This window comes from Mytilus edulis, chromosome 13, assembly GCF_963676685.1.
Source record: "Mytilus edulis chromosome 13, xbMytEdul2.2, whole genome shotgun sequence".
Taxonomy (NCBI): domain Eukaryota; kingdom Metazoa; phylum Mollusca; class Bivalvia; order Mytilida; family Mytilidae; genus Mytilus; species Mytilus edulis.
Window position 1 is genome coordinate 26,811,109 of NC_092356.1, and position 21,095 is coordinate 26,832,203.

General features: G+C 32.4%; 1 protein-coding gene across 10 annotated transcripts in view; it reads left to right on the top strand.

Moving 5' to 3' along the window:
- Positions 1 to 21,095, top strand: part of LOC139502185 (protein ELYS-like) — an 80,509-nt gene that overhangs the window by 21,404 nt on the left and 38,010 nt on the right. For 7 of the 10 annotated variants that reach the window (XM_071291599.1, XM_071291602.1, XM_071291605.1 and 4 more), the window contains exons 11-23: positions 984 to 1,113; positions 2,042 to 2,132; positions 3,407 to 3,500; positions 4,189 to 4,250; positions 5,528 to 5,653; positions 7,079 to 7,169; positions 9,693 to 9,782; positions 10,796 to 10,936; positions 12,141 to 12,245; positions 13,434 to 13,533; positions 15,930 to 16,050; positions 16,979 to 17,092; positions 20,877 to 20,978. In XM_071291599.1, the coding sequence (XP_071147700.1) occupies positions 984 to 1,113; positions 2,042 to 2,132; positions 3,407 to 3,500; positions 4,189 to 4,250; positions 5,528 to 5,653; positions 7,079 to 7,169; positions 9,693 to 9,782; positions 10,796 to 10,936; positions 12,141 to 12,245; positions 13,434 to 13,533; positions 15,930 to 16,050; positions 16,979 to 17,092; positions 20,877 to 20,978 (1,367 nt within the window). Of the gene's footprint in view, positions 1 to 983; positions 1,114 to 2,041; positions 2,133 to 3,406; positions 3,501 to 4,188; positions 4,251 to 5,527; positions 5,654 to 7,078; positions 7,170 to 8,945; positions 8,961 to 9,692; positions 9,783 to 10,795; positions 10,937 to 12,140; positions 12,246 to 13,433; positions 13,534 to 15,929; positions 16,051 to 16,978; positions 17,093 to 20,876; positions 20,979 to 21,095 lie in introns of all 10 variants that reach the window. The other 3 variants (XM_071291596.1, XM_071291595.1, XM_071291597.1) reach the window with 1 other exon arrangement.

Consider the following 21,095-nt stretch of genomic DNA (forward strand, 5'->3'; position numbering starts at 1 on the left):
ATCCTATTGCAATGTTTTTATATTTCAATGTTTCATTATTACTGTATAGCAAAATACTTTTTACTAAACTTCAAGTTTATATTTTTCTACTTAAATATGAAGAAGTGTGGCTGATTTCTGAGAAATTTGTAATTATATATCATTAAAATCATTTCATTTTTAATGTTTCATTTCACATCTTTTAAAAATTATAAAAAAGTATGAAATATTTTGATGTGAATGCTGTTTAAATGATAAAACAAGTTTGTTTATAGGTGTCATACCACCAATTAAAAGTCCCTATCTGTTCAACCAAATTTTGCAATTTTCACAGCTCTCTAAATATTTTACCTTAAGTTTAACTTCATAGAAACTAGGTATATCCTGCATTGTACAGGTGTCACCTTTCTGCATGCCAATTTTCAACATACATTCAAAATCATATATTAGGGCTATTCAAGAAAAAAATGAATGGGGGGTTGGAAGGCAGTTTTTGTCAGCACCCACCACCAAAACAATTGTAATTGAGAATTGTAGTGCATTATAGTGTGAAAAGTAGCTCTGATACCCATCACCCATGTATTATTAATACAATGTGCCTTCCAACCCCCCCATATATTTTTTTCTGGAATAGCCCTAAGAAAGAAGATACCACTAAAAATAACCCCTGGTTTTCTGGAAATCTTAAATTAGTATACCATGGAGCGCATTAATCCTCAATTTTAAATGCAAACTCCTAGACAGGTAAAATTTGGCTCAAAATGGTCTTAATATATTTCTCTTTCAACAAAAGTTTCATTTCTGCAAATTTGTTGGTTACTTTAGGTGAACAATGACATCAAATGCACTATTTTTTGTTCGAGTAGGCCTACTTTCACATACGTTCTAAATTTGAGGGAGTAATTGGTGGTATGACACCTAAATACTGTGACTTCATGTATGAAAAAATGACCCCACTTTCAAGTCGTCTTATAATATATGACATTGTGTGGACATTTTTTCAGGTGTTCATGGACCTGATTTGAGTCGCTGTCTTTTTGTTTGGGAGTCAACAGAAAGCAGTCAGAAGACTTACCAAATGGCAGTGTTTGATATGAACAGATGGTATCATGCTCAGATGCCAGCTACTCTCAGGTAGCTGTACGGATAAAATATACACAATAAAAAAAGAACTGAAGTTTATAGCTGTAGACAAGAATAATTTCTTCAATAGCTACATTTTAATTACACTGTGTTTCAAAGGGAATATTAAGCTTTGTGAATGATCAAAATTAGTGATTTTCAAACTGCTATAGAACCAGTGTAATTTTCTGATAAAATAGTTGGTTCAAATGTTTTGAAATTTTTATATTTTTGTCAAAAGGTCAAAGTGAATACTTTGTCAAAATTTTATGAAAATTAAACGAGCAAAATTAATTTTAGTAAAGGTGTTGGGTACCACCTTGATTTATATCGAACTGAAATATAGCTCTAATAGATGTATGCAATTTGCCTATAATTCCCATTATTATTGGAACAGCCTCAGTGGTCCCAAGGAAGTATGCTGTTATAGAGTGATGTATTTTGTGTGTTTATAAATCCACAAATGGGTCAAACCGAAGATTTAAAATGGTATTTGCTACAACATTTGACAAAAGTGCATGAATATTGTATTTAAAGTGGGTGTCTCGACATATTTTATTACATACATTATGTTTTTTTGGAAGTAAATTGATAATTTCTTTTTCACTATGAAAAATGACATGATAATGTACACTTTAAAAAATTGCATTTGTTTAAAAAAACTGTCATACTTAACTATACCTTTAAATTACCCACAAACTTGCTATAAATAAGTAAAATCATCAAAAAGTGGTGTTTTTTTTTAAACATAAATTCATGGTGTTTTTTTTAAACATAAATTCATGGTGTGTTTTAAATTTACGTATAACTCCTTTGGACATTGATTCCTTTTGTGAGTTAATCAGCCTAGTTACATATATATGTGGTAGCAACCCACTATATATTGTATCATTAGGAAAGAACATATGTAATTGATTGTGATTGATTTGATTGATTACAGGGGTGTTGGAGGTAACCTGGCCACTTGTTCATATCTATCTATACACTCTCTTGACGAAGCTGTTGGCAACTCAGCACACGACGAATTATTGGTAAGTTTTTGTAACATGAGGGATGTCAACATCAATAAGACATCAACCCAGAAACACAAAATTTTGAAAAAAGACATGATTTGCTATGTGTATACTGTGTGTTTGTTTATTCTACATTGGTTTGAGGTATAGGGGAGGGTTGGGATCTCATAGTATGTTTAACCCCATTGGATTTTCCCCCTGTCCTAAGTCGGTTGCCTCAGGCCTTTGTTAGTCTTGTATCTTTTTTAATTTTAGTTCACTCATGTTTTGGAGTTTAGTATGAAGTCCTTTTTCACTGAACTAGTATACATTTTTATTTAGGGTCCAGCTGAGGCCCACCTCTGGGTGAGGGCTTGTCTTGCTGTGTTAAAGACCCATTGTTGTCATTTGACAGTTACCTTCTCTTTGGTTGGGTTGTTGTCTCTTGGACATATTCCCGATTTCCATTCTCAATTTTATGATTTGCTAGTGCCAGATTGAATTGCTAGTTTTAAATTGAACCAAGCCAAGATAACTTTTAAGTTACTTTATCAAATATACACATTTTATTTGAAAAAAAGAGCCTTTTTCTTGACAGATGTTTAGATTTTATTTGCTTGTCTTGATGTCTTAATGAAAACATTGTCCAGAAATTAAAAACAGTGCAATGAATAGAGCTTATCTCATAGCGAAATTTAGATTATTTGTGCTTCATAACAATAAAAAAAAAACATTAACTTTTGAAAAAAAATTATTGGGTCCACCATTTTTATTTTGATAAAATGGAAAAATGAAACTAAGAACATGTACTCATTAGGATGTGAACTTTTATTTACTATAAACCCAGAGGTTCCAAAGGTATTTGGGACCGCCGTGGTCTTTTGGTTCAGTATATGTCCAGTCAGTATTTTAACAGTCTTTTACAATATGACTTTTACAAAATTCCTACATCTACACTTGGTCATTTGGTCCAGTAATAAATGAACTTTTACTGGATCAAACCATTTATTACTGGACATTGCCACATGACTGACAGGAATGAATTTAAACCAAATTAAGATTTTTTACCCAAATTTCTGAATTCATTTGCCATAAAAACATAGTGTGAGCTCAACTATTTAACTCATATTCTTGTTTGATAATCCATTTTCAAAAAATAAGTACTGTTAATTCAGAAATTTTTGTGAAGATTTTGTTTATTTAGAAAATTGCGACAGGATAAGTGTGGCAATTATAAAAGCTCACATTTTATGTTCAACAATTGCAAAGATAGATGCACACTGTAGTTTCTTAATTTCTTTATTTATTTACAGGCTGTACACATCTTGACAAACAGCTTGAGTAAATTTATCAACACCTCTCCTCTGCCACCAGAACAACACTTTTATCCTGCATCTCTGGCATTTGGTAAGTTAATTTTTCATAGATATAAGAAGATGCGGTATGAGTGCCAATGAGACAACTCTCCATCCAAGTCGCAATTTGTAAGGGAAAAATTATTATAGGTCAAAGTACGGTCTTCAACGCGTAGCCTTGGCTCACACCAAACAGCAAGCTATAAAGGGCCCCAAAAATGTCTATTGTAAACCCTTCAAACGGGAAAACCAATGGTCTTAACTATAAAAAACGAGAAATAAGAAACATTTATGAACCACATCAACAAACTACAACCATTGCCTAGTTTTAATTCATTTGCATTTCAGTTAAAGTTATGGGATAAACAATTTTATATATATGTCAATTATATGAATTGAATTTACTTGGTTGATCTTTGATAAATTGAGAGAAAACATAATAAATGGGTTTTTTTTTAATATTGTTGTATATTGGAGGCAACTCTTGATAACTTTTCGATATGAAAAACATAGGTTTCATATATTTTTTTTATTTTTAACAACTTTTAAAAGCACAAAGAGTGAAAGTAAATTTCATAAAATTGAAAAATTTTCTTTTACCATTTTAGCTATTTTTATTAAGCAAGTTAATATGTTTGTGCAAAACCAGAGATTTTTTTTCAATGAATCATAAATGCTTGCCTGAAAAAAGGTAAATTCAAAATAGAATGAATTTCAATAATAGTATTGTTTTGTTTTAGATGCTTTGCTGATAATGGAATCTGGTTTGATAAAATGTCAATTCCTTGGTACACAGAGACAGGTATGTACAGATTTTTAGGTTGTCTGCATATTGATATCATAAAATATCAGCTGCAAGACATAATATGAAGCTTTTTGTAGAGAAATGGCTGCGAACGAGATAAAAAAGCATTCATATTAAGTTGAGCAGCTGATATTTTGCAATATCAGCCGGGTCAACATATTTGACGTCACAAAGCAGTAATACGGAATAATATAAAGAGCTGAACAGAGTAATATAGAGAGTGGAACGACTGATAAAGCCAATTATTTATTTAAGGAATGACTGTAATATTTTTTCTGTCTATGAAGAAATAACATAAAAAATGTGGTGCACACTGAATAACGTGCGTAGCAGATTATTTAACAGTGTGCACCACATTTTTTATGTTATTTCAAATAGACAGAAAAAAATATTATAGTCATTTCTTATAATTTAATGACGTCAAGGTGACATGACTGAATTATGATTATGGGCGGATAACAAAATAACGTCAGCCAATCAAAAGACATGTTACATCCTAAATTAAATTATTTGATTTTAAAACAAAATTTCACCGTTCAAATTGAAAATCAAGCAATCTATGAATATTACAAAATAACCCAATGGTAATCTTTTGAAAGTTATAGTGACTTACTTAAGTCTACATCTCCATATTCTAGACTAACATTAATGAATGCCTAAAATTTCTCCATAAATTCTCATCATTTCAAATTATTCTAAACAAACACTGGTGAAAAAATCAAAAAAATTAAATACTATATATTAGGTTTTTTGTGACAGGTTTTGTTTCCAATTTGGACCTCAGATAGGGCATATATCATTATATTATTGCTCAACTGGTGATCAAGCACTTTTCTTTCAAGTCTGACCAATTTCCCCTATCAGTTTCAAAGAGAGAAATGCCTCGTTTCTATGATTCTGAAGTAGTGTGAGCCCTACATCTATTGGCTTTGTAATATGCATTTCAATAAACAGTGACAGCTTTTTGTAGGGTTTATCTTAGGGCTATTCCAGAAAAAAATGTATGAGGGGGTTGGAAGGCAGTTTTTGTCAGCACCCGCCACCCAGACAATTGTAATTAAAAATTATAGTGCATTATAGTGTGAAAAGTTGCTCTGATACCCATCACCCATGTATTATTAATACAATGTGCCTTCCAACCCCCCCCCCCTACATTTTTTTCTGGAATAGCCCTTACATTACAATTTCAAATGAGAAAAAGTTAAATTTATACACATGAACATTTCAGATATTAAGTATGGCTTTGTTTAGTGTTTTTATTTTTATCTTTGCAGGTTTTAGCTAGCATGGAGAAGATAGGTCCATCAGTTTTACTAAACTGCAAAGAACAGTATAATTTGTGTATCTTAATGGGTTTACTGCCTCGGCCATTAGACATTTCATCTCACAACCCCACCACAGTATGTTAATTAATCAAAAGTGTATTAATTAATTGTTTGTATTGGTACTATTAGTGGCAGGCAAATTTCATTGATGGAGGAATCCAAAAAGCAGGAAAAAACAGCAATTGCAGTCAAATAGAGCTTATTTCCTAATGCATGTAGAGCTATACTTTGGTTTGTGTGCTTGCTTTGTTCGTATAAACAGCTCAAACATTGTAATTAAGATTTCAACATCTGCAAACAATATAGACAGTCATAGTTAAAACTGTATATACTATATTTAAATTTGATTTAATGTTATTCCAGTAACAATTGGACAATATATAAAAAAGCAAGCAAGCTTACCAAAGTCTTACTATACATTCATGGGAAATTAGCTCTAAGAACAGGATCAAAATCACCATACTAAGAGTGGGGATCTAAATCACAACCTCAGTGTTGACAGGATATTGATCACTTCAGAGACCACTTTTCAACTGAGGCCCAAAGAATAAAAAAAAACAATGTTAGGAATACTGCATAATACCTAACAGCAAAATAAAACCAAAATGAATATCTTAAAAAACGGTATATATATAGTTTTCCATAATAAACATAGACTTATGTTGTGTCTTATAGAAATAAAAGATCACAGTGATTGTAAAATCCAAACTTCTCGAAATCTTTTTATATCTGGTGGTCCCTGAAGAAAAAACTGCTGGTCTTCACTACTAATTCTTTTACAAAATACCTAAATTGTGTCCTTCCTTTTCAAATTTTGGTGGTCAAATCTCTTCGACCATGGCTTTTCAAGAACTCTGAGAATCTAGTGTTAATATGATTTATTCACAACTTAAACAATGAACTGTTTACTTTATAAAAAAAATATTTCCACCCTTCATCTTTTTTAAAACTATTGACTACATATGTTTTGATTACAGTATTGGGCTAAAGTATTAAAGAAAAAGTTCATAGTGACTACAGATAATTGTCCATTGATTTAATTTTAGATAGGGTTATTTCCCTTTGTCATGAGTTATTTCCCTTGTTGCTGATGAAGCTGGTTGATCATCTTATTTGATTTATTTTAACATGTGGTTCAAGAAAGTCTGAATCAAGATTCTCACTAGATTGTAGTAAAGAAATCTACAAGCCATTAGCAAATGAAAGTTTTACAGAAAACATCTTTTGTTATCTAAAATCTAAGGATCAGTATAAAAAGCTGAATCTGATTGATTTTAAGAGGAAAATATTGCATACTACTCTTTAACATGACAACATTTGGAAACATCTCAAACCATGATTTTAATAATTGAAAAATATTCAACAATTCCAGTGCTTGAATAGATTTGCATTTTTTTCTAATAAATGACAACAAAAATGTTACAAACTTTACTTTATATAGTATATTTCCTTTCATGTATTTAAAATGGTGGATTACTTAAAATGATATTTGGATTTCAGGCACAGATGAGAGAACAGTTATTGACAATGGCTTTAGAATATAACATGTTACCTTTTCTGAATAGATGTATACAAGACTGGTCCCCTGGAGGTTAGTACTTATATCGATATAGTTTTTTATACGACCGCAAAAATTCAAAAGTTTTTGGTCGTATATTGGTATGACGTTGGCGTCGTCATCGTCGTCCGAAGACATTTAGCACTATAACTTAAGTATAAGTAAATACAAATCTATGAAATTTAAACACAAGGTTTATGACCATAAAAGGAAGGTTGGGATTGATTTTTGGGAGTTTTGGTCCCAACAGTTTAGGAATTAGGGACCAAAAAGGGCCCAAATAAGCATTTTTCTTGTTTTCGCACAATAAGTAAGTATAAGTAAATAGAAATCTATGAAATTTTAACATAAGGTTTACGACCACAAAGGGAAGGTTGGGATTGGTTTTGGGAGTTTTGGTCCCAACAGTTTAGGAATTAGGGGCCAAAAAAAGGTCCAAAATAAGCATTTTTCTTGGTTTTTGCACAGTAACTTTAGTATAAGCAAATAGAGATCTATGAAATTTTAACACACAGTTTATGAACACAAAAGGAAGGTTGGGATTGATTTTGGGAGTTTTGGTCCGAACAGTTTAGGAATTAGGGGCCAAAAGGGTAAACATTTAAACTTTGTTTGATTTCATCAAAAAATGAATTATTGGGGTTCTTTAATATGCTGAATCTAACCATGTATTTAGATTTTTAATATTTGTGCCCGGTTATCAAATTGGTCAACATTGAGGTCTAAAGGGTCTAAAATTGAACATTGTTTGATTTCATCAAAAATTGAATTCTTGGGGTTCTATGATATGCTGAATCTAACCATGTATTTAGATTTTGGATATTGGACCATAATAGGTAAATGTGCAATTTAAAATTTTTAAGTTTAAGTTCTTAGACCACATTCATTCTGTGTCAGAAACCTATGTTGTGTCAACTATTTAATCACAATTCAAATTCAGAGCTGTATCAAGCTTAAATGTTGTGTCCATACTTGCCCCAACTGTTCAGGGTTCGACCTCTGCAGTCGTTTAAAGCTGTGCCCTGCGGAGCATCTGGTTAACCTGGTATTAGGTTCTTTATACCTGTTGTGTTCAAGACAGGTTCTAATTAGTAATATGTGACAGATATTTGTTTATAAAAGTTACCCTAGACCTATTTCAATGACTTTTTAATGTTTGTGTCGTTTTTCATGTGATTGAGAATTTATACATTGAAACCTGACAAATATGAATCCTGTGCAAGCTAGAAACATGTATTTACTGAATATTATATCCATATAGAGACTAACAATGAAACTTCTTTACCAATTTAACCACGTTTCTAATCTGAACTAGATATTCAATGGGGTTTTGTTAAGGTGGTACCTAACACTACAGGGAGATAACTCTGTAAAATCAGCTAAACGTTTTAATTATGATGTGTTTTAAGGGAATACTAAGCTTCTCAATGATCAAAATATGTGTTTGTCAAATTGCTATATAAACAGTGTAATTTTTCTGATAAAACGGTTAGTTCAAATTTTTTTGAAATTTTCATAATTTTGTCAAAGGGTCAAAGTAATTACTTTGTCCAAATTTTATGAAAATTAAACGAGCCAAATTAATTTTAGTGAAAGTGTTGGGTACCACCTTAAGAAAGGTTTTGCTGCTATATATTGTACGTAAGTAACAATATTGAAAATGCAACACTTTATAGACGAATATTAGGGATAACAAAAGATAAAATATTGGGAATACACACAAATGCCACTGAAACTATTGTAGAAAAAATAAAAAAGGAAAAGAATATTTTTGCATTGTTTATACATTCTGTATTGTTATCTTGGCAGCGGTATACTATCATCGTAAGTTTCATTTATAAATGTGGAAATATTTTACGGCTGTTCCATTCCCAAATATCTAGTACCTTTTGAAATCATCTTTAAAATAGTATCAATCTAAAGTAGCAATTGAATCAATTTATCTGTATTTACTATGAGGCCACTGCAATTAGAATAGTTGTTTGTCAGACTGCCTTTATATACAAAATATTTTTGTTTGATTGTCATTTGTCAGTGCTAGGTGTATTTAAATGGAACAGCCATGAATATTACTGTTAAACAGACATTTTCCTGTCGAACAGTTATGAATTGTTTGATTTTGTGATCAATTATTTTTGTTAGTCTGACAGTGTTGGATTTGATTCATGAGATAAACTGCAGATTTACCAAATTTGGTAAAAAAATTAACCCTTTAATATACACATTATTATGTGTATATTGTATGAAAAGTGAAATTTCAGAAAAAATAAATATTATGTTTATATTGTATGAAAAGTCAAATTTTCAGGGGGGGGGGGGGGGGGAATAAACAAAGTAACCATTGTTATGATAGTTATAGGATTCTGAAGTCAGAATTTTTCAGCATTTATGAAACATATTTTTTTGTAGCTGACAGTATTTTAAAATTATCTGCCCCTGCCTATTAAAACATTTGAAGTCAAATTTTTTCAGGTGATTGAACTTTAATATTTCAATAGTAATTTCTGAGACTGCCTCGTTGATTACTCATGTCTTATACTTATCTTTGTTTTTCAGAATATGTTCATCATGGCTGCACATTGAAGTTCGTTTTAGACTGGTCATGGAGCCGTGTGGTACATATTAAAAATACAATTGATAATACATGTAAGTCCAATATTGCTTAAGACTTTTGATTGGTCAATATAAAATGCACTGCGTGTTGGTTGGTTTGAATTAAAATAGCCACTCTCATTTGTCATGCAAATTTGTTTAGAATTCTGAGAATATATTAGTTGAATTTATTGATTTAATTTTTTTGTGGTGTGGTTGTCCACAATGTATTAGTTTGTGATTAGGTCAGTTAATCAGGAACCACTTGTGGTAGGTTGATATTTAGTATGCAATTGTATTTTCATAATGGCACATCACATTTCCATGAAGATTATTTTGTCCCTGCCCCCTCAGTCGTGGTTTATTGACTATTTAAGGTTTGCTAATTTAACAAATATAAGTTTGTGATTACATCAGTTTAAGGGGAACCCCAAGTGGTAGGTCAAGGATATTTGGTATGCAGAAGTATAATAATAAAGGCACATCTCATGAAGATTATTTGGCTCTGCCCTCTCAATCATGGTCTATTTACTTTAAATGGTTTTTTTCGTTAACGTGTAGAAGTTTGTGATTTGTTCAGTTTAAGAGAAACCACTGATAATAAGTCAATGATATTTGGTATACTGTTGTATTAGCATTTCAAAATTTCCAGGGAGATTATTTCATTTTTGATTTGGCCTGACCCTCTCATCATAGATCATGGAATTTGAAAAATTTTCATTGTTTACAAGTTATAACTTATAGAATGTGTTTAAGTTGGTACAAAAGGAACTATTTCTGATAAGGCAATGGTATTTAGTATGCAGTATTATAAGCTTAGGCATTTCTCATTTCATTGAGTTTATTTGGTCCTGCACCTTAAGTCATGGTTCATTAACTTTGAATATTTTGCATAGTTTACATTATAAATATTGCCATTTTAGTTTCAATATTTGCATTATACTATCAAAATTACAAAAAATGTAAGATATACGTATCTCTGTTGCAATAGGTTATTTGCTTTGATTACATCTGTTCGTCTCGTGGTTTTTGAAATCCTGGTACATTATTAGTTTCTTTTATTACAGGTTCACCTTTATATGATTGGTCAGTTGTTAATTTAGACACCAGGTCAATGTTGACGTTACATCATGCGTATCAGAAACTGTCTCATCTCGCAGCTATTTTTAGACATCTTCTAAATCAAGGATTATCAACCACTGAGCAAGGTAATTTCAACGAAATTTTGTACATGTAAATTGTAGTCAACAAATTGAGTTTATGTAGCAGAGCTTTGTAAACTGATAAAGGTGACAATAAAACCTAATTTAACATAGGTCACACAATACAGTTATCTCCAATTTAATGTATGGGGCCTCAGTGGACATTGGTCTAAGTGGTTACTACTGTAATCACAAGCCAGTCAACACAGAGGTTGTGAGTTCGAACCCCACTCGTGCATGTGCTCTGAACTCCAATTTTAATTGACTAGGATTGTCAGTTTTCCTAATCGAAGGTCTGTGGTTTTCTCTAGGCAATGCAGCCTCCTCCACCAATAAAAACTGGCTTGACAAGATAGCCCAAAAGCAGTGCTAAAAAAGTGGCGTTAAAACACACAAAAAATCAATCAAACTAAATTTAATGCAAAACATACAGATATATTTAATTTAAAACCAACTTCAGGGTAAAGAATCACATTATTGGAAAAATTCTATGAAATATTGTTCTCGTCTTTTGAGGCTAACAAGAATGACATCATTGTTGCAATTTTCAGGTCAAGCATTAACACCAGATATATGTTATCTTTAATTACTTTTCTTAACAAGATACATTAAATTTGATAAAAAAGAGTTTCAGGTGAGACATCTGCTTTTTAGATTTGTAAGAAGTCACATACCAATGAATAAATTCTGGAAATCAAAATGGCAGATCCCTTTAGTTACAGACTGGTAGATTATAGAATATACCCCCACAAATATATGAGGTTGGCCAATCAAAATACTTTGTTTAAATTTTCCCTCTTAATGAGAGGTATACTGAATTAACCCTGTCTGTCTCTTTCTCTTCATGGTCCTTTTCTACTTAGAATTAACTTCATTATATAATATAAAATTTTGCACCATTTGATTTTTATGCCCCACCTACGATAGTAGAGGGGCATTATGCTTTCTGGTCTGTGCGTCCGTTCGTCCATCTCTGCGTCCGTTCGCTTCAGGTTAAAGTTTTTGGTCAAGGTAGTTTCTGAAGAAGTTGAAGTCTAATCAACTTGAAACTTAGTACACATGTTCCCTATGATATGATCTTTCTAATTTTAATTCCAAATTAAAGTTTTGACCCCAATTTCACGGTCCACTGAACATAGAAAATGATAGTGCGAGTGGGGCATCCGTGTACTTGGGACACATTCTTGTTATAATTTTTTTACTTTTATAGGATTCATACAGTTACAGAGTAAATTAAGTGTGGTTCTGTATATCAGCCAGCATTTGAAGGTTGTGATGTGGTTTGTCAGAGCAGGACTACTACCTGAACATGATGGTATGAAGTTTTCTATATACTATAGATTCATTAATTTTTGCGGGGACCAAATTTCTTGGATTGAAAATGTTTTACAATTGTGGGAACATTTTAAAAATTCTTGGTTGACCTCAACGGAGGAAATCCACGAAAAACTAGTATCCCACAAATAATAATGAGCTAAACTATGTGATTTTTTTTTATTTTTATATTATTGCAAAAATATAAATGGAAAAGATTTTACAAAAATTAAAACTAAAATTCCTATTTGAGCTAGTGTGACAAAGCAATTCTGTCAATATTTGAGGTTCAGTCTGTGGTTAAATTGCTCATGGTATCTTAATTGAGACTTTAACAAATGACACCTTTTATGAAAGTCAAATAATTTCTTTTATACGAAAAACTGTGATGACGGGTTAATGTCAAATTTAAAACAGCAGGGGTCAAATTATTATCAAACTTAAGACAGGTGTGAAGTTATTAATTGTCCTAAGTCTGTAAAGGTTGTGAACAAAACAAAGCGGAAAACGATTTCAAATCTTCCATCCACATTAAATTCTCTAAATAACTTGAATATGACATCAGACAACTACAGCAGTTTATTTTTAGTATGCTGTGGTATCATTATCATTTGTGGAATACTTATTTTAGTGAGTTTACTTGAAAATAAATATAAATGATCAAAGAAGTAAAATTTTACTGAGCTTGAAATCAAATATCCTTGCAAAATGAAAATACATGAAAATTGATATCAACTAGAATGATTGACTTCACAGTTTCTAAATAACTTAAGGATGTACTTAGGTGAGGTTAGGTAAAATTAAGAAATTAAGAAATCAAAATTAATACTATAAACTGGTAGAGCATCACTTAAGGATAAAGATAAGCTAAAAATATTGATAGGTTATGGACCTCCTTTTCGAGATATTTGAGATTTAAAATATGGCGGAAAAGGCTGACTCGGACTTTTACCTTATATTTGCATTGGTATTATTTGGGTTTCAAAACAAAAGGAAGAAAATCAAGAATCTTCTAAAATTTTGGTAAATGACCTTTCATGAGGTGTTATGGGGCAAAATATTTTACCTTGTATTTTATGGAAAAACACCAAGAATTTCGAACATTTGACACGAATTCCAAAACCTCACCTTAGTACATCCTTAAGTACTTTGAAAATTCTTCTTTCTACAAATGTTTTTTTTTAAATAGAATTAGATGAGCATTTACTGCCAGGGCAATATAGCTACCCAGCAGCTAATTTGGTGCAGGCCTTTGAACATCGGAGACAGGAACTCCAGAAACTACACCAGTAAGTCCTTAGATTAGCCTATCTTGCCCATTTTAGGGGCCTCTGTGGCCGGTTGGTCTATGTAGTTACTACTGTAATCACTAGCCAGTCAACAGTGAGGTTGTGAGTTCGAACCCCACTCGTGCAGGTGCACTCGACTGCAATCTAAATTGACTAGGATTGTCAGTTGTCCTATCGAAGGTCAGTGGCTTTCTCCAGACACTCTGTTTCCATCAATAAAAACTGGCTGCCAGGAAATACCCAAATAGCAGTGCTTAAAAGTGGTGTTAAAACACAAACATTCAATCTTTCCCAGTTTGGACCATTTGTTTAATTGCCACCATTTTGCATTGGTTTTTTGTCAAGCCTGCAACTTTTGTTGCAGAAAGCTCGACATAGGGATAGTGATCCAGCGGCAGCGGCGTTAGCTTACTTCTTAAAGCCTTATATTTAAGAAGGTGGAAGACCTGGATGCTTCATACTTTGTATATGGATGCCTCATGTTACGAAGTTTCCGTCAGTCACATGTCCAATGTCCTTGACCTCATTTTCATGGTTCAGTGACTACTTGAACAAAAAAGTTAAGATTTTTTTGTAATGTAAAATTCTCTCTTATTATAAGTAATAGGATAATTATATTTTTATATTTGGTAGGTGCGTACCTTGCAAGGTCCTCATGCCCATCAGACAGTTTTCACTTGACCTCGACCTCATTTCATGGATCAGTGAACAAGGTTAAGTTTTAGAGGTTCAGTCCATATCTCAGATACTATAAGCAATAGGTCTAGAATATTCGGTGTATGGAAAAAGTAAGATCACAAAAATACTGAACTTAGAGGAAAATCAATTCGGAAAGTCCATAATCACATGACAAAATCAAATAACAAAATGCATCAAAAACAAATGGACAAGAACTGTCAAGGACTGTAAGGTGTACATGTCCATCTGGCAGATGTCATCTGACCTTGACCTTATTTTCATGGTTCCAGTGGTTATAGTTAAATTTTTGTGTTTTGGTCTGTATTTCTTAGACTGTATGGAATAGGTCTATTATATTTGGTGTATGGAATGATTAAAAGGTGTACATATCTAGCTGGCAGGTGTCATCTGACCTTGACCTCATTTTCATGGTTCAGTGGTCAAAGTTAAGTTTTGAGTTTTGGTCTTTTTTTCTAATACTATATGCCATAGGTCAACTATATTGGTGTATGGAAATATCTTATGATCTACATTACAGTCGTGCAGGTTTTATTTGACCTTGACCTCATTTTCACAGTTCTTTGCTCAGTGTTAAGTTTTTACACGATTGTGTTTTGGTCTGTTTTTCTTAAACTAAGCAATAGGTCAACTATATTTGTTGTATGGAAGAATTGTTAGCCGTACATGCCTGCCTGGCATGGTCCATCTGACCTTGACTTCATTTTCATGGTTCATTGGTCAATGTTTAGTTTTCTTGGTTAAGTTTATGTGACAGTTGTAATAAAGCTTTATATTTAGGACTATCAACATAATATCAATGATTAGTAAAGAAGGCGAGACATTTCAGCGTGTGCACTCTTGTTGTAATGTGAACCATTCCAATCATATCACATGCATGCATTTTAAGCATCGTTAGCATATGCCATCAATAGAAAAATATGAAGATTTGGTATGAATGCCAAAGGGAGACAACTATTGACAATAGATCAAATGTCATAGATGTAAAGCAACTATAGATCACTGTACAGTCTTCAACAATGAGCAAAACCTGTTCATGTCCTAAGCTATAAAAGAATTTGAAATGACAAAATATAAAGCAATTCAAGCGAAAAAGACAAATGGCCTTATTTATATTCGACAAAATTAATGAAAGATACAAATATTTGTTTGTATAGATTTTGGCCCCTAAAAGTTAGCCATAATTCTGCAGTCTTTTGTCCATGTGAACTTTTACATTTATTTGGCTTGTATAATGGGCCATGTGAACTAAGAGCACTTGGCTGCATATTTTTATGCCATTTGAACATGTTGAATGAACTTCATATTTTTGACAGACATTTCGCCAGTAATATTGTTTAGAGAAACCAAATATTTGTTCTACAGCTTGACATTAACTTGATACCTTTAAGGATTTTTAATATCTATCAGACTCATCTTTCCAGTTCTCCTACATATTGAATTATGAGTTGGTTAATGCTTATGACAATAAATTGTGTAACTTTTTTTAAGAAACTTATTACTCTTAAATGAGGTTGGTGCTGCTATGTTTTATGGTTCATTTTGATAAGAATTGTGTAAAATATCTCATTACTAAAATTGAACCCGTTCTGAAAACCAGCATTGAATTGAAGAATTGTCTTCCCAGCTTTGAATTCATAGTTAATAGTTCTACCTTTGAAAATAAATGCTGATTTATTTAAATCTACTGTATGTTTCAGTGATATTGGTGAAACAGATTTACTACTAATTGATGGCATGGTTAATAACATGGGTCCTGCTGTCAGTGACTTGTGGATGAAGGAAGGTGGGAGTGGATTGTATCCACCGCCAAGTTTACATGTAAGCTATTCAATTAATCAGGGCTATTTCATTAAAATTTATGTGGGAGGGTAGGTAGGGACTTTCAAAATATCCATACAATCAAAAACCATTACTGATTATTTTACATGATGGTAATAGATACATACTGAAAACAGACCCATGACCCACATTCAATAATTAAACGTCCCTTCCTACCTCCCACATACATTTTAATGTAATATACCTCATGGGTTATTAAGAATTTGATTCTGAACAAGGTTAGGAATTTAGAAAAAAAGAAAGCTTTCACAAAAAATCTACTTATCAACAAATTAAAAAAAAAAATGCCTTTCTACAAAGTAAAATCACAAAAATACTGAACTTAGAGGAAAATCAATTCAGAAAGTCCATAATCACATGGCAAAATCCAATAACAAAACACATCAAAAACGAATGGACAAAAATGTCATATTCCTGACTTGGTACAGGCATTTTCAAATGTAGAAAATGGTGGATTAAACCTGGTTTTATAAAGCTAACCCTCTCACTTTGATGACAGTCTCATCAAATTCCGTTATATTTACATTGATGCGTTCAATAAAGTTTCAATATTTTCCATGATTGATCCTTTTGCAACATTACAAAAGTGGATAAATCTTAGTTTGCAAAACTACACCCACAAGGGTCAAGCAATACATACAAACAATGATACAATTTCACACAATTCAATACAATAGAACATATTTAAAAAAAAGAGTTCAAATTACAAATTTATGTAAAAAAAACCCAATCATAAACTTGAATATTTAAAGAAACATATAAGAAATCAGTTTTCCAGATAAGACAAAAATCCAGTTGGGTCTGATTTAAAACAGGATAATCCTTTTTGTGTCAATTTAATCATTCTGTTTTTAAAAAAACAAAATGTAGGAATTTTGACTTATAGACTTATTTAATATTATTACAGGCACTACTTAATGTATACCTTCTGGAAGGGATAGACTTAACAATGAAGAATGCTTTAGTGCTTTACTCTTTGTTAGACCTGGTCTCACTTGTGGACCCTACACAACACGAACAAGTAAGTCAACATGGCCATTAGTTTTGTTCAGAATAGACATAAACATTAAAAATTTCTCAGCATAATTGATCTGTTACAAAAACTTCAGATTCTAATATGATGTCCTTATAACGATTTGTAAACAAGGCTATTCCAGAAAAAAATGTATGGGGGGGGGGGGGGTTGGAAGGCAGTTTTTGTCAGCACCCGTCACCAGAACAATTGTAATTGTGAATTATAGTGTGAAAAGTTGCTCTGATACCCATCACCCATGTATTATTAATACAATGTGCCTTCCAAACCCCCCCCCCCCCCCCCCCCCCAAACATTTTTTTCTGGAATAGCCCTTAGCTCAAAATATCTGACACATTTACACACAAACTGTTTATATTCTCGTTATTTTCATTTGTATCCTGATTCAAGATATACTTTTTAGCAGCTTATATAAACTATTATTATATATTGTTTATCAAATAATACATATTTACCCTGCTATTAGATTGTGCACACTGAAAAATATTGCTAAATTTTAGTAATATTCTAATATTTCAAAATAATTTCAGAATTGGAAAGTTTAATAATTGTATGAAACTGTTGATAACTATAAAAAGTGGCATTATAACTGACAAACAACCAAGCGATCTTTTTCACTTTCAAAGTGTTCTATAAAGTCACTATTCAATACCAAGTATTATTTGTTTGCTATGAAATACCGTGCTTTCCTAGTGAAATCAAAACCGATTATTTCACATGTGAAATAAATCAATGTCATACATCAATCGATGTAGAAGTTGTCAAGAAGTCGTTGATGAGGTCACATCAAAACAAATGTGAATGCATAGAAAAAGATATTGTACCTTACATTTTCAACTTTAATTCCATTATAAAGCCCATTGTCGTTGATTGTCAGTGTAATAAAAAGAAAAACAAATCAAAGAATTCTAATATTGAAAGATATTCAACTCATGACTGAACAAGACTGATAATTAACTCATCCCCTACAGGTATTCATGTATTAATATCATGTTCAATCACTCGTTGGATATTTAGGAGATAACTGTATTGTATTTTAAGCTCCAACGGCATCAATTGGGGATTTGATGGTCGCAAATTAAGTTTACTGGCGACGTGTTAGTGGAGACAATAAACGGGTATTTGCGACCATCAAATCCCCAATTGATGCCGTCGGAGCTTAAAATACAATCAGTGGCAGGGACTAAACTTAACGCTCGCCCAGTCGCCCATGACGACCAGATTTTCGGCTGGGCGAATATATTTAGACATCCTGATCGCCCAGCTGGCGACTGTAAAAAATTTGAAGTAAATCCGATTTGTACCCTTTCAACGCTATTAGAGGATGGCTTTGATTGAAATAGTATTTATTAAAAAAAACCCAGCCATATCGTCGGGTCAACAGGAAGTTGAAAACAATTGAAGGGAGGCAATTTTGGCAAGAAAAAACTATTGTCAAATCTTATAATACATTTCTGGTGGCAATAATTTAAATATTATAAGCTTTATTAAAAAAAAAAACTGTTTTGTTTCATACCATGAACATACATTTAAAGAAGAATTAGAGAAATTTGTATTTGAACATAAACTAGACTGTACTTCCTGTTTTACTTCTTGTATTTATGATCCTCCTTACATGGGGGCACTTATAAATGCTTTTAATTTTAACAATTATGGAGAAAAAAAGCAACAGTTCTAAGCTTCTGCAATATATGCAATGTATTGTTGCATCAAAATAATATAATCCTCTCCCATCTCACCTGTTTTACTTATAAAACTCCTTACTTAGGAGCACTAACACCCTTCTGCCCTGAGATTTCAAGCTGGAACACTGTTAGTAAGTATATAAAAAGTTATTTTCAGTTTTATTTTCATTTAGTCTTTTGTATAAAGATTTGTTGGGCTCCTAAAATTTCACCTGGAAAAAATATCTTAGGGACCCAGCTGGCCCCTAGACAAAAACAGTTAAGTTTAGTCCCTGAGTGGCATAGCCAGTGTTGAAACGATGTGGATGCGAAATTGGAGCGAGGCGAAAAAAAATTTTGGGACCATATTATGCAGAAAATCATATTTTTTTGGACATTTTCCCATTCATGCATGAGTATTCCCCTAGAATTCGACACTAGTTAGATTTTTGTTTAATTTCAAAATACCAACCAATATATATTCATTTTCCAACAGAATTTTATTGTTTTCTCGAAAGAATCTACATTCAATTCAAAAATATTTAATGTTAAAGTTTCACACTAGTCATCACATAAATATAACAAGTACAGCGGCACCTCTGTTCATGGAACTTCGGAATATAGGAAACGAAGTGATCCCCTTTCTCGGAATATTATAAGCCTCACAATGGTTTTTTTTTTATTAATTGTCTTAAAGCATTGCAGTGGACATGGAAATACCGGGCGGCCTGCGTCCGTCTGGTCTTGTTAGCACTGTCATGTATACAATTCCTGCCAGCTTTTTGTGAAACTTGTATCATCAGCAATGTCTTTGACAATTGTGAAAATAAGTCCTGATCATCCATTTTGAACCCATTGGAAATATAAATCATAACTGAAATCCAATTGCATTTGTTCTGAAGCTGTTATTTCTCTCCAGATATTGTGTATCTTCGATAAATAAAATAAGTGTAATGCTGTGACATAGGTACTCTTTTCTTGAAAATAAAATTAAGATATTTGTAACTTAGTCTAGATGGAGAAGGAATTTATTAGCAAAGAAATGATAACACTCCATAATTACAAATACAGTTTTTATCACGTTGTCTTTCGCGTCACAGGAAACGTAATCAGGATATGATGGTTTAGTTGTCAACTAGCTCAATTTCAGACTAAACATGCAGATTTGTTATAACCACCCTCTATGCTTGTCGCAGCCGACGACAAGCTACGACATAGACTTTTCACGAAAAAGTAGAGAACACTTTTTTTGCGATTTATCCATCTTGTTTACATTCACTAAATGATTAGACGATATTTTCAAATCCTCACCCTTGTAACATTCGGATACCACCGTTTGTATCTGCTGTGAACACATGCAATCACTATTTATTAAAAAAAAAAAAAAATTTCCTAAATGATGTGGATGCTTGAGCATCTGAGCATACATGCAAGCTACGCCACTGACAATAATGTTATCTCCATTCTAATATACTGACAGAAAACAACATTAAAACATGTTATTAAAATCTGTCATATACCGTCTGCGCTTGCGTGTATGTCCCATAGCATCAGTTGTCAATTGATGCCATGTAAAAAAGGGACGTTATCCAATCAAAATGAACGTTACAAACGTCGTTGCATTAGAATTTTCTGTATTTGAATTCTTTGAATACTTATACTATAGTTATAGAGTAACATTACTATTATCACTCCGGATCTCTGAACATGGGAAATAGAAGAGCTGAGAGTGGTGTTCTATGGACACATATTCTTGTTTCTCCTCAGAAATTTGCATACAATTATCTTTATTTAAGTTGTACAATACAATTCATAGGCGGATCCAGAGGGGGGGCCCTTTCGTGGGAAAAAATTGGTTGATTATATAGGGAATCATTGAAGGGTGACAGGAGCGGGACCCCCCTTGGGTCAGTCAGCGGGCCCCCCTTACAAAAAGTTCTGGATCTGCCACTGCAATTACATTACATATATCATTGTATTTATGCTTTACCGTCCTCAGGTTTCTCTGAACCTGGAAATTTGATACTATGAGGGTAGCTAGTCATTTTATTGACACATATTTTATCTTTATGGTTAAGGTCATTTACATATAATTATTTTTATTTTAGTTTTCTCAGAAGATTTGTAAGTTTACTAAGTCACAGTGTATCCCGATCTCTGTAGTCAAGCTAGTCCAAGGTTTTTGGCTGCTGGATCACAAAGACTTTGAGGTAAGGAATACTAGAGTATTTGATGGCTTCAAATTCTTCACTCCACTTTAGTTCTTCAGAAAACTTAAATCCATGAATTTAATAATCCACTAACATGTAAAAGAGGGGTAAAAGATA